The sequence below is a fragment of the Rhinopithecus bieti genome, unplaced genomic scaffold (genome assembly GCF_001698545.2).
Source record: "Rhinopithecus bieti isolate Rb0 unplaced genomic scaffold, ASM169854v2 scaffold_20362, whole genome shotgun sequence".
Lineage (NCBI taxonomy): Eukaryota > Metazoa > Chordata > Mammalia > Primates > Cercopithecidae > Rhinopithecus > Rhinopithecus bieti.
In genome coordinates, this window is record NW_016810160.1 from 700486 (window position 1) to 714947 (window position 14462).

Below are 14462 nucleotides of genomic sequence, written 5' to 3' on the forward strand. Positions count from 1 at the left end.
TCCAGCGTATTTTTTGTATTTTTTAGTAGAGACGGGGTTTCACCGTGTTAGCCAGGATGGTCTCGATCTCCTGACCTTGTGATTCGCCCGCCTCAGCCTCCCAAAGTGCTGGGATTACAGGTGTGAGCCACTGCGCCCGGCCTCCAGGGATCTTAAGTAAAGAACTAGACTAGTTGGAACATGAGGTCAGATTTGTATTTCTTTTGCACAGTCACTGTGCTAAGGCAAGAGCATGGACACCCGGTTTTATTGGGGTGACATCAAACGAGCATATCACACATTGTGAATGTTAGGAAAGATACTCACTGATCTGTTCACCGTGGCTGTCCCTGAGAAATGAGAATGCCATGGGGAGGAGGAATTTTTCTTCTCATTTTACATTTTTCCATTACGGTTTGAATTTTTTTTTTTTTTTTTTTACCATATTCATGTATTATCTTTAAATTTTTTAAGTTTAAAATAATTATTTTAAAAGAAAAGGAATATGTCTACAAATATATCACAATGTGTACATGAGAGAAAAGATAAAATAATATATGCATTCTGGCAAAAGGCAGAGCCTTTGGAAGAAGCAGGTGGTGAGGAACTGGTAGTCTGCTAACGTCAGCTGAGAATCTTAATTTGGTGGGCTGTCAGTACTGCAGACTTTTTTTTAAGTTTTTATTTGGCGTATCTTTTCTTTTTTTAAGAGACAGGTTCTCACTCTGTTGCCCAGGCTGGAGTGCAGTGGCAGGGTCAAAGTTCACTGCAGCCTCAATCTCCTGGACTCAAATGATCCTCCTACCTCAGCCTCCCAAGTAGCTGGGACTACAGGTGCATACCACTATATCCGGGTAATTTTTAAAACTTTTTTTAGGAACAGCATCTTGCTGTGTTGTCTAGGCAGGTCTCAAAGTCCTAGCCTCAAGCCATCCTCCCGCCTTAGCTTCCTGAGTTGCTGGCATTACAGGCATGAGCCACCTTGCCTGACCTGGTTGAAAAACATAAATAGAAGAGGAGGTTTTGAGTGAAAAGTTGATATGTCGGTTATATTTGTGTGTGTGTGTGCACATGAGGTCTCACTATGTTGCCCAGGATCTAGGACGTGAATTCCTGTTCTCAAGCAATCCTCCTGCCTCAACCTCCGGAGTAACTGAAACTACAGACGCCAGAGTAACTGGGACTACAGGCTCCAGAGTAACTGGGACTACAGGTATGCAGCAGTGCACCCAGCTACAATTACTTGTGTGTGTAGGCTTGGGGGTATTTATGAATGAATGATGGAAGAGTATGACCACCATTGTTGTCCATTTATATTCAGGACCCCAGAGATAATCAGACAGCCTCTATCAGACTCCTCACATCCTCTGTGCCAGCATCAAAGGAGACCAGGTCCAGGTGAGGGGGTGAAGTAGCCTTCCTCTGCCTGCTCTCCCTGAAGGTCCTGGGCAGGCTGAGGAAAGAAGGGTGACAACATGCTCACCTTCATCACACTGAGGCGGGCCAACCGCCTAGCTCAGGGCATCTTCATCAGGAAGGCACAGGGGTGTGGGCTGGCCGCTGGCTTCATTTTGTTTTTGGAATTTGATGTTCATCCCGACAGGCAAACAGATGAGTAACATCAGGAAAAGCAGACTCAAGGACGGAACACCCACGATGGCTGTCAGCAGATCCACTTTCCACCTCCAGACGATGCCTCCGGCGAGTGCCCCCCACCGTGCAGTCAGAGCCCACCCACAGCAGAATCTGAGAGCTCTGGCCTGACCCTACTCTCCTCTGGCAGTGGGGACCCTGGCCTTTGCTCTTAACTCACTCCCTCTTCACTCTAGGACAGGAGCCATGAACTCAGTCCCCACCTGTCTTGATCACTGGGCCTGGGGTGAAAGGCAGGGTGGCCTAGGGAGCAGAGGGCATGGAAAGTCGTGTGTGGAAACATACCCTGACTGTAAAAAAAGGAGCAGTCAAGAGCGAAAGGTCACAGTGACTTAGTTCCTGCTCCAGCCTGCTCCTGGTTCTTAGGTGCCAGAATGAGAAGATGGGTTCTGGGCTGAGGACAAAATAAATATTTTTTATGTAGGAAACTTAAGACTGCAGAGGCTGGCCAGGCATGGTGGCTCATGCTTATAATCCTAGCACTTTCAGAGGGTGAGCTGGCAGGATCACTTAAGCCCATAAGTCTGAGACCAGCCTGGGCAACATGGTGAGTCACCATCTCTATAAAAAATACAAAAGTTAGCCAGACATGGTGTTGCGTGCCTGTGGTCCCAGCTACCCGGGAGGCTAAGGCAGGAGGATTGCTTGAGCCAGGGAGGCAGAGGTTGCAGTGAGCTGAGATTGTACCACTGCACTCCAGCCTGGGCGACAGAGAGACCCTGTCTCAAAAACTGTTACTGAGGGCCTGAGGGGAAAAGATATATTTTTTAAAGACTACAGAAGCTTTTGATGAGAAGATTCTCACAAAAACTACAAAGATTAATACCAGTTGCAGCTGGGTTAAAGAAAAATGAATGAGGATGATTAATCGTAATAACCTGTATGTATTTGTTGTAACCTCCTGGTTTACAGAGCACTTTCCTTTAAACTAATACAGTTGATCATCACAGCATCGTTCAAGGCAGGGAACGGATTTTATCCAGGCTCAAGGTCATGCTGTAAAATTGTGCATCAATTCAGAAAAGCACTTTAAAGATCTAATTCATTGACTAATACTGTTTGACACTGTTAGATAGAATTGGCTATAGCATTGAAATTAACTAAAGCATATTTAGATCTTTGTGATATCCATAGAGACATCTTTGAAGTCTCTATGTTGAGTGGCAGGGCCAGGCAATGACGTTGTCTTTTCATTCTCAGCCCTCCCCCTGGCTTTGCTCAGCAGCACAGGCTCCGTGTATAACCCATGCCCAAGCTGTCCCATGCCAAGCTGTCCCTTGGGCGTGTATAACCCATGCCCAAGCTGTTTGTCTATAGAGCCAAGAGTTTGTGATTGGCCAGTATTTGCTTTTCAAAAAACTTTTTCTAGATTTACTTTTATTGTAATAAAACTTTTATTAGAAAAAGCACCTAAATGTATGGATCACATCAAATAATCTCTGAGTTGGCCATGTCCAGGGAAAACCAGCCTGCAGACCCCAAGTGGACAGCAGGAGCCTGGCATGAGGGCAGTCAGTGCTCCTCCAGAAGGCCAGCACAGGGCCTGGGGGCAGTGGAGAATGGCCCCCAACATGGGAAATAATGCGTATCCAATCTGCCTCCCAGGGATGCTGGAGAAATACTGCATTGTCAGTGGGAGAACCACTTTGCCCTGGGTAGACATGCGTTGCTACCGTATTTGTAGGAATGTTACCATTGTTATTTTAATGGATGCCTTCTCTTCTTTCTGCCAGGCACTTTCAGTCTCTCTGGAGGGGCCAAGGCTCAAGGAAACATGAAAGACTGTGTGCAGATGAACACCATGAGTTAAAGGTACAGAGAGCTGGCAGGTAGGCGGGGCATGGTGGTTCACACCTGTAATCCCAGCCATTTGGGAGGCCAAGGTGGGAGGATTGCTTGAGCTCAGGAGTTTGAGACCAGCCTGGGCAACATAGTAAGACCCCATTTCTTTAAAAAAAAAAAAAATTAAAAATTAGTAGGGTGTGCTGGTGTGCGCCTGTAGTCCCAACTACTTGGAAGCTGAGGTAGGTGGACTTGAGCCCAGCCTTAGTAACAGAGCAAGACCTTGTCTTAAAAAGAAAAAGAAAAAAATGCTAGCAGGTGGCTCCTCAGGAAAGTCTCAGGGGATCTGTTGCCAGCTTACTGGGGAGCCCTGCCCACACGAAGCTCATAGCCAAAGCCATTCCGTCGCTGAGAGATAACTTGGCCTTGTCTCCTCCCGCCTTCACGGCCCCCTCCCTGCATGGAAGCCCCGCTCTGCTGCAGTCACGGTAGTCATTACACTGGAGCTGAAGCTGGTTCTGCCTCTCCAGCTGCCTGTGAGCTGCAAGGAGGCCGGGACTGTGCTTCAGGCTGTGGAGCGAAGTGAGAGAATGGGAGAAGCCGCCTGTGGGGAGCAGGAAGGCTTGGGGCCTGGGTTCCTGCTGCTCAGCCAAGGAACACCTGTAGGTTTCTGAACCTCTTTTTCCATCTGTAAAAGGGGGAAATAAGCCCTGCCTACCTCATCGGGCTTAAAGCTGCACTGTCCATTATGGTAAGCACTAACCACTGTGGCTAACAAGCCCGGGAGGTATGGCTAGTCCCAATTCACATGTGCTCTAAGTGGAAAATATGCACCAGATTTCAAGGCTGGTATCAAAAACTGATATCAAGTCCCTCAATAAGTTTTATGTTGCTTATGTGTTGAAATAATATTTTTGATATATTAGGTAAAAGCACATATTATTAAAATTAATTCTGGCCAGGCACGGTGGCTCACTCCTGTAATCCCAACACTTTGGGAGACCAAGGGAGGCGGAACACCTGAGGTCAGGAGTTAAAGACCAGCCTGACCAACATGGTGAAACCCCATCTCTACTAAAAATGCAAAATTAGCCGGGCGTGGTGGCGCATGCCTATGATCCCAGCTACTCAGGAGGCTGAGGCAAGATAATCGCTTGTACCCGGGAGGCGGAGGTTGCGGTGAGCCGAGATGGCACCATTACACTCCAGCTTGGGCAACAAGAGCAAAACTCCGTCTCAAATAATAATAATAATTAATTCCTTCTGTTTGTTGTTGTTGTTGTTGTTGTTGTTTCTGAGACGGGGTCTCACTCTGTCGCCCGGGCTGGAGTGCAATGACATGATCACAGCTCACTGCAACCTCCTCCGCCTCCTGGACTCAAGCGATCCTCCCACCTCAAACTCCTGAGTAGCTAGGACTAAAGGCATGCCACTGTACCCAGCTAATTTTTCTGTAGAGATGGGGTCTCTCTATGTTGCCCAGGCTGGTCTCAAACTCCTAGGCTCAAGCAATCCTCCCGCCTCAGCCTCCAAAAGTGCTAGGATTATAGGCATGAGCCACCTCACCCAGCCTGCCCGTTTCTTTTCAAAATGTGGCTTCTAGAGAAATTGCAGTTACATATGAGCTCATATTATGTTTCTACTGGACACTACTGGTACAGCAATGAGCTGCTTGAATGGATGGAGTTATTAGAACCCTGTTTCTTCTGTTCTCTTCCCCTTGAATCTTGCACAATGTGGCACAGGCAGAAGGAGGGTTTGAAAAATCCCTGTCCAAAATAAAAGTCTTGGATTTTTCATCTGAAAGAGTCAGATACTCCAGCTACTTCCACTTCCCAGCCCTCAATTCAGATCAACAAACTCAGCCCTGGAGTAAATTGAATGCTATCCCTTAAAGATCGACCAGCAGCAAGAACATCATTTTCCAAGTAGTTTGGGAACTTTTCTGTCCAAGCAGCAACTCCAAATATCTTTTTGTAATTAGCTTTTACTTTGATAAAACTACTTTTGCTTCTGTCGCTCGCAGGTTCTTTCTCCTTTCAGGTCTGCCCTCATTTTCTCCAGCGACCTAATAATAAAGCAGTTCTGGGTTCCCCGTCCATACAAAGGCCCTGGGGTCGGCAGAATTGAGTTAAAGTGAACAGGAAAGCACCAGAACCAAGGGATGTCCCTCTTCTGGGCTTCAGCTGGCTCAACTCTTAAGATGGGCCCATTTACCTCCTTATCTTGTGTTTGCTTTAGGGCAAAGGTCCAATGAAAGAAGAGACATGTGTGTAAGTCCTTTGTGGGTAAATCATTTCTCAGAAAATTGTGACTATTGGCCGGGTGCGGTGGCTCATGCCTGTAATCCCAGCACTTTGGGAGGCTGAGGTGGGCAGATCACCTGAGGTCAGGAGTTCAAGACCAGCCTGGCCAACATGGTGAAACCCTGTCTCTACTAAAAATACAAAAATTAGCAGGGCGTGGTGGCACGGGTCTATAATCCAGCTACTCGGGAGGCTGAGGCAGGAGAATCACTTGAATCCAGGAGGTGGAGATTGCAGTGAGCCAAGATCGTGCCATTGCATTCTAGTCTGGGCAACAGAGTGAGACTCCGTCTCAAATTTAAAAACAACAACAGCAAAAAGAAACACACTTGTGACGATTCATGGGTAAGAAGAATGAGCAAACGTTTTGGCACAAAATTCTCAAGGGGCTCGCCAACCTTCGACAGCAGGAGCTTTGAATGACAGGCTCTTGAGAGTCTGAGATTATCCAAGCCCCATTTTATAGGTGATAAAACCAAGGCCACAGAAGAGGAGGGGAAGGGCTTGATCCAAAGACCAGAAACCAAGATTGCAGATGCCTAGGGAGTGCAGCTTGTACCCCGTTAGTACTCCATACATCTTTGCTTTAAAATTTTCACATAACATTCTTTTCTTATCACAATGCAATATCTTTTAGAAATTTTTGAAAATACAGAAAAAATAGTCCATAATCCCCCCAACCAGAGATCGCCCTATCAACTGTTTGGCATCTGGTCCTTTTTCTACTTATGTGAACATAGCTGTATGTTTTTATTTTACAAAATATGATATGACTACAATATTTTATTATTTGTTTTCTCCTCTCTGAATAAATAATAAACATTTTTCCAAGGCAAATAATCCTTTTATACTATTATTACATTAAGGACTACAAGGAATTGTATTGAATGAATGTGTAACTGACCACTGGTTATTGGGCATTTGGGTTTTCTCTAGTCTTTCTCTATTATAACAGTGCTACAGTGAGCATTCTTGTAGGGTTTTTCTTTTTTTGCACACTTTCATGATTCTTTTCTTTTCTTTTTTCTTTTTCTTTTTGTGAGACGGAGTCTCGCTCTGTCCCCCAGGCTGGAGTGCAGTGGCGCAATCTTGGCTCCCTGCAAGCTCCACCTCCCAGGTTCACGCCATTCTCCTGCCTCAGCCTCCCAAGTAGCTGGGACTATAGGCATGTGCCACCATGCCTGGCTGATTTTTTGTATTTTTAGTAGAGACGGGTTTCACTGTGTTAGCCAGGATGGTCTGGATCTCTTGACCTCGTGATCCGCCCGCCTCGGCCTCCCAAAGTGCTGAGATTACAGGCTTGAGCCACTGCACTATTTATGATTTTGATAACTGCTTTCCAAAATGTTGTAACTTTCCACCCCTCCAGCGATACATGAGGGTACCCTTTTCTTCAGCCCTCCCTAATACAGTTGGGTTTCTATCATTTTCTTCATCTTTGCCAGTTTAGTAGGTGAAACTTCCCTTTCTCTGCTTACTGCAGAAAACTGAACCTTGTTCATGGGTTACTGACCATACATCTTAGTTTTTAATAACCTTCCTTGTCATACCTTTTCTTTGTCCATTTTTTCTTCTGAAGTCTATTGTCTTCTTATTTCTATGAGCTCTTTGCATATTCCTTGTCTCACATGCTGCAGTTCTTATTAGTCTTTTATATTGTCTGTGTAGTTTTGCTTGTGATTATTGAGTTAAACCTCTGAGTACCTCCTTTACGTTGTGCTTTGTGTGGTTAGGAAAGTCCTTACACTATAAGGATAAACTTATCTGTGTTTTCTTCTAAACCTTATTATGGATCTTATTAATGATTCCACTTATTAGAATTTAGTTTTTACCTAACTTGAAATTATTTAAGTTGTAGTATGATTCAGAATCTAACTTTGTTTTCCTCTCCCAAATGGCTAGCCAATTGTTTCCACCATCCCATGTATCCCAAGACCTCACCACAGTGACACTGTGGTGACGTTTTGGGCTGGATAATTCTTTGTTGTGGGAGGCTGTTCTTGCACTGTCGGATGTTTAGCAGCGCCTCTGACCTCTATTGGATTCCAGTTGCAGCCTCTCAGTTGTGACAACCAAAAACGTCTCCAGACATTGCTAAGTGCTCCCAGGGAGACAAAACCACCCACAGTTGAGAACCTTTCCTTTTCCCAGTGATTTAAAATATACTTTTACCACACAGTAAATTCCCATGTATCATATATCCTTGGGTGTATTTCAGGCCTTTCTATTCTGTTCCAATGAGTTGGCGTCTGTTCTTGGACTAGTAGCACCAAACTATTTGCATTATTGCGGTTTTGTATTAACTTTTAAATCAGTTTATGTTCTTGCTCTCCCCACCTCTTTCTTTTTTAATCCACTATAGAGGACAGTTAATCTTTTTGAGCTATCAGGTGACAATGAAACAAGACAGACCCATGCAGAATCTGGGGCAAGGGAGAGCCCCACCTTGGAGCCAGGCAGTTGCACACTGGGTGGAGCCAGCAGGTCCATAGCTGCCGGAGGCTGATAGGAGAAAGGGCGCCTGATAGGACCCGGAAGCCTATCTCCAGGGTCATCTGGTAAACCTGGCGGGAAGGAGCTACAGAAAACAAAAACAGGAAGTGGGGCAGTATTTGAGCTGCTGGTATTACTAAGTCAGGATGGAGAAAGAATGGGGATGGGAGGACAGGATCTTTGTGATTATTTACAGGGTATCTAGGCTTCCATTGTTTCAAGAGTAGTTAAATAAAGCCCACTAGGGAATTAACTGTTCAAGCCTCGGTGATGTCTAACGGGCATGACTGATGGTACACTCCCTCAGGACAGGGAATTTAGGTCCCCCTCACATCTGGAAGGGACCTCTTCCAGCAACTACTGGGATGTATAGCTCAGGGCGGACTCTCCAAGGAGCCCACAGCAAGGGCTGCCAGCATTTCAGTTCTGTCTTCTCAGAAGGGCCTAGCCTTGGTTACCAAGTTGTTTCCCCCATGCCAGGGGCTGGAGCTTTGTCTCTGCCCATCCAACAGCTCAGAGAGAAGTAGTGACTGGTATCCCAGGGGTACCAGTTAGGATGGTTGCAGTTTCAAGAAACAAAAAGCACAACTCAAGTTGGCTTAAACAATAAAAGAAATGTATAGGCCCACATCACAGAAAAGTCCTCAGGAAGGCTTCATCCAACAGCTCAGTGATGTTGCCAGGACCCATTGCTTTCCTTGGCTCCGTGCTGTTTTCCCCATGGGAGTGGCATCCTGGGTACAGGCCTGGACTCCTGTGTTCTCCAGAGGAATACCCGGGGCTGCCTGCTCTCCTTTTAAAAGCAGCAGAGCCAGGCGTGGTGGCTCACGCCTGTAATCCCAGCACTTTGGGAGGACGAGGCGGGCAGACCATGAGGTCAGGAGATGGAGACCATCCTGGCTAACATGGTGAAACCCCGTCTCTACTAAAAATACAAAAAATTAGCCAGGTGTGGTGGTGGGTGCCTGTAATTCCAGCTACTCTGGAGGCTAAGGCAGGAGAATGGCGTGAACCTGGGAGGTGGAGCTTGCAGTGAGCCGAGATTGCGCCACTGCACTCCAGCCTGGGTGACAGAGCGAGACTCCATCTCAAAAAAAAAAAAAAAAAGCAGCAGAAAGTTCTTTGCTCCAAAATCCCAGCAAAAGTCCTGAGATTGAGATTCACCCTGAATGGACTAGAGTTGTTCACATGCCCATCCCAGAAGATAGAATTGGCACACCTTGATGGGCTTAGAGCTGGAATCACTGAAGTCCCTCACTGGAAGTCTAAGCGTGCTGGGAAGGGGAAAGGGAAGCGGAACAGATGCCAGGATATCCACAAGTGTCCACTGCATCAAACTTCCCAAAGGGACACAAAAGGAAGCAGTCTCCAAATACTGGTGTCATTCGAGAAGCTTTGCTTCCTACGTCATCAATAGGCTCCTAATATCATCTGCCTCTGTCAGGCAAAGCCAAGTTCTTGCTGCATGTGCTGGTCAGTCCCTCAATGAAGTGCACTCACAAAGCTCTAAGTGACAGGGTTCCTGTGACAAGCGTTTTTTCTGGGAAATAATTGTGGCTATTACAGCAAAAAGTGGCCCGATGAAGCAAGCTGGTCTGCCATAGTCACTACCTTCCTGAGATGCTTGGTTGCCCCTGGGTGACAGGAGGGCTGCTCAGGAGGAACCCAGCCATGAAGCAAGCCCTAGCCTCGCCTAGCACCAGCCCAGTGGCTTTGCGAAGTCAATGCCTGCAACAGCCTCTGCTGCTCTCCAGAATATGTTTCTCAACACATGTCCCAGCAGTTTTGTGTCACCATAAAGTAGATCAGTGGCTCCTACCCGTGACATCTGCTCTGCTTGGCATAAAGTTCTGCAAGGTGGGGTGGAAGCCATCAGGATAGAAGATGAGCCCTCTCTTTCACAGAGGCAGGGGGCAAACCAAGGCTTGGCCTGTTACGGTACCAGCATGCCTCGAGATTCCCTCAGCAGTCAGGGTAGACCAAGCTGCTACAGGCAATGGGTTACACTGGGAAAGCCAGCATTGCACGCCAGGCACTCAGAAAATGGCAGCAATATCAATGCCATTTTAATGATGCTTGCAACTCAGACTGTTTTGTTTTGTCTGTTTTTTTTTTGAGACAGGGTTCCACCCTGTCACCCAGGCTGGAGTGCAGTGGTGTGATCTCGGCTCACTGCAACCTCAAACTCCCGGGCTCAAGTAGTCCTCCCTCCTCACTTCCCAAGTAACTAGGAGTATAGGCCTGCGCCACCAGGCTGGACTATCAGACTGTTTTATTTATTTGTTTATTTTATTTTATTTTATTTTATTTTATTTTATTTTATTTTATTTTATTTTATTTTATTTTTTGAGACTGAGTTTTTGTTCAGGCTGGAGTGCAGTGGCGCAGTCTCAGCTCACCACAGCCTCCGCCTCCTGGGTTCAAGCAATTCTGCCTCAGCCTCCCAAGTACCTGGGATTACAAGTGCCCACCACCATGCCCAGCTGATTGTTGTATTTTCAGGAGAGATGGAGTTTATCACGTTGACCTGGTCTCAAACTCCTGACCTCAGGTGATCCGCCCACCTCGGCCTCCCAAAGTGCTGGGATTACAGGCGTGAATCACCACACCCAGCCTATCAGACTGTTTTAAATCCAACACTTCACCTTAGGAGATCGCACCAAGAGCACAAGGTTCCAGCAATAAAACCCTAGAAATGTGTAACAGAGGCATTCCTACAAAGCCCCAAATCACCTCCCTTGTGCTTTATTTTCCTTCTCCTTCAATCACCTGCTCATTTTTATTGACTTTGAAGACCCTAGAAGCACAGGTCACAGGATCCATGGCAGGGACTCTCTTCTCTGAGCACACGTAGAATCTCAGTCTCTTTGGTATCCAGATCTTCTGCCGGCTGCGTGCTTTTCAGGAGGAGCTATTGCCAAAGCACACACCAAAAGGGTTTCAATGGTCCTTAAATAATTTTCCATGCACTCAGATTCTCCTTGGGAGGAGCAATCCAACTGGCATCTAGTAGTCTCATTTATCTCAGATTTGGAAATGCTCCCACCTTACTGGTTGGAAGTTTTCTCTGTTTGTGGGCACCTGGTAAACTGTCTCCGCTTTGCTTTCACTTTCCCCACCACTGTAATGGCACAGTCCCTAATGTTCTGGCCGTGTGACCTTGAATTGCCTTCTTTACCTCTACAATGCCTTAGTCCTCTCGTCTGTAAGACCAAACTTCCAGATTGAGTTATTGCAAAGAGTTTAAATAAGTGACAGCAAATGAGTGTTAAATTAAGGCAGGCCAGGCGAGGTGGCTCATGCCTGTAATCCCAGCACTTTGGGAGGCTGAGGAGGGGGGATCACCTGAGGTCAGGAGTTCGAGACCAGCCTGGCCAACATGCTGAAACCCCATCTCTACTAAAAATACAAAATGTAGCCAGGCATGGTGGTGCACTTGCACCACCCCACCCACTCGGGAGGTGGAGGCAGGATAATTGCTTGAACCTGGGAAGCAGAGGTTGCAGTGAGCCAACATCACACCACTGCACTATAGCCTGGGTGACAAGAGTGAAACTCTGTCTCAAAAAAAATAAAAATAAACAAAAAATTAATTAAGGCAAGTTATGACTAATTTTGTGCCACCCTAATTACTGTCTGATTTCCATTGGCCAATACCATCTAAAAATGACATAACACAAGAAATCTAAATTATATCTATTCCATAATCACATATTTAATTACCAATTAAATATGCACTTAAAGCAAAGACTAGAATGGAACATGGAAAAATAACAAGAGTAGATTGAGATTCGCAGGTAGGTGATTTATAATGTACTATTTCTATAACAGGAAAAGTAAACTTCAAAGAATTGTATTGGTTAGAATTAAAATTTTGAAATGCATTAAATATACATATTTTGTGATATCCATGAATGATAAAAACATCTTCCCTTCAGCATCTACCTCAGCTGGAGCTCTGATATCTATCATTACATAACAATCTGTCTCAAAACTTAGTGGCTTAAAACCAGCAATTTATTTTGCCTACATTTGGAGGATCAGGGATTTGAGAAGGGCTCAGTTTGGCTGCTCTTCTCGGCTCACATGGCATGAGCTGGACTGTTTCAGCTGGGGCTGTGGAATCACCTTCCAAGACTGCTTGCTCACACAGCTGGCAGGCTGGGGCTGGCTGTTGGCTCACAGCTCTGTCAAGGATGTTGGCTGGGGAGAGAAGAGGAAAGAGATCTTGATTCCTCTCCATGAATCTGCTTAGACTACCTCACAACACAGCAGTCTCAGGGTAGTCAGGCTTCTTTTATGGAAGCTACTTTTCCCCAGGGCAAGTGTTCCAAGACACAGGAAGTGGAAGCTGCCAGACTCTTAAGACCTGAACCTGGAAACTGGCAGTCGCTTCTACCAAATTCTATGAATCACAGCAGTTAAAGCCCATCTCGTTTTAAGGAGAGGGGACATAGACCCTACCTCTGTGGGAAGAGTGTCAAAGAAACTGGCCATCCTTAAATTGTCACAGTTAGCCAGGCACCGTGGCACACGTGTAGCCTCAGCTACTTGGGAGGCTGAAATGGGTGAGTTGCTTGAGCCCAGGAGTTGGAGTCTGCAGTAAGCTGTGATTACACCACTGCACTGCAGCCTGGACAACACAGTGAGACCCCATCCCTTTAAAATTTTTTTTTAGTTGTCACAGTTATCCTTTTCTTTTCTTTTTTTTCTTTTCTTTTTAGACGGAGTCTGGCTCTGTCGCCCAAGCTGGAGTGCAATGGTGTGATCTCAGCTCACTGCTACCTCCGCCTCTTGGGTTCAGCCTCCCAAGTAACTGGGATTACAGGCACCCACCACCACACCCGGTGAATTTTTGTATTTTTAGTAGAGATGAGGTTTCATCATATTGGCCAGGCTGTTGTCGAACTCCTGACCTCAAGAGATCCACCCACCTCAGACTCCCAAATTGCTGGGATTACAGGCGTGAGCCACCGTGCCCGGCCAGTTATCCTTTTCTTGTGCCAGTCTTGCTGGCTGGTGCCACAGACAGGCCATTGCCAGCATTTCTTGCCTTACATACTTCTTTATGTGCTTTCTCCCCTGTTCCTATTACTCCTTCCTAACTCCTGGTCCTTGACCCTTCCCTCATACCTGGTGATACTCTTCTCCAGCTACAGGTTCAGAAGCTCTACTATGTTCCAGTGACTTCATGCAGCTCAAAAGCTTTGGAATCTGGCAGACCTAGGTTAGAACCAACTCTTTTAATTATTTGCTGTGTCCCTGGAAAAGTTGCTTAGTATCTGACACTTAGTTTCTTTGCCTGAAATGAGGCTACCTCACAGGATTGTTGGGAGAATTTAGAAATAATGTATTTGGCAAAAACTTTTAAGTCTGACAATACCAAGTGTTGGTAAAGGCATAGAACCGAAACTTACACACCGCTAATGAGAGTTTAAACTGGTTCAATTTTCAGACCTATTTGGCAATATCCGATAAGATTATAAATGAACACATACTATAGTACAGTATATACTATATACGCATATAATATATACTAGGTTTTGGGTTTTTGTTTTTTTTTAACAGGGTCTGGCTCTATCATCTAAGCTGGAGTGCAGTGGTGCCATCTCGGCTCACTGCAACCTCTGCCTCCCAGGCTCAAGACATCCTCCCACCTCAGCCTCCCCAAGTAGCTGGGACTACAGGCATGCACCACCACACCTGGCTAATTTTATGTATTTTTTTGTAGAGACAGGATTTCACCACGTTGCTCAGACTGGTCTTGAACTTGTGAGCTGAAGTGATCTGCCTGCCACAGCCTCCCAAAGTGCTGGGATTACAGGCATGAGCCACTGCGCCCAGCCTTACTGTATTATATTACAATATAATACAACAATTCTACTCCTAGATTTAGGTTTTAGAGAAACCTTGACACAGGTGTCCAAAGAACCCCACATAAGAATGCTAAGGAAAGTACTCTTTAATTGGAATTAAAAGAATCTCACTACAATGCTAACCAAAAACAAGTAAATTGTACAACAATACATATAGTGTGAGATCATTTACATGTGGCTTAAAACGTGCAAAACAGTGTCATATTTTATTTAGTTATGTATATAATATATATATTATATATCTATACATAATATACATATTTATATTATATATTTAGCTACATACATGTGTGTGATAAAAATAAAAAGAAATAATAAACACCAAATTCAGTCAAAACCAATCTAAGCCCTGGAAATTTTTTTTTTTTTTTTT

The 14462-nt window shown here is 45.5% G+C and overlaps 1 protein-coding gene across 1 annotated transcript in view; it reads right to left on the minus strand.

Moving 5' to 3' along the window:
- The window catches only part of NT5DC4 (5'-nucleotidase domain containing 4), a 55011-nt gene extending 41605 nt beyond the window's left edge, over window positions 1-13406 (minus strand). Inside the window, 4 exon segments of the mRNA XM_017891472.1 lie at window positions 3776-3984; window positions 8166-8298; window positions 11028-11124; window positions 13347-13406. Of these exon segments, the coding sequence (XP_017746961.1) occupies window positions 3776-3984; window positions 8166-8298; window positions 11028-11124; window positions 13347-13406 (499 nt within the window).
- Window positions 13407-14462: the final 1056 nt, after the last annotated feature.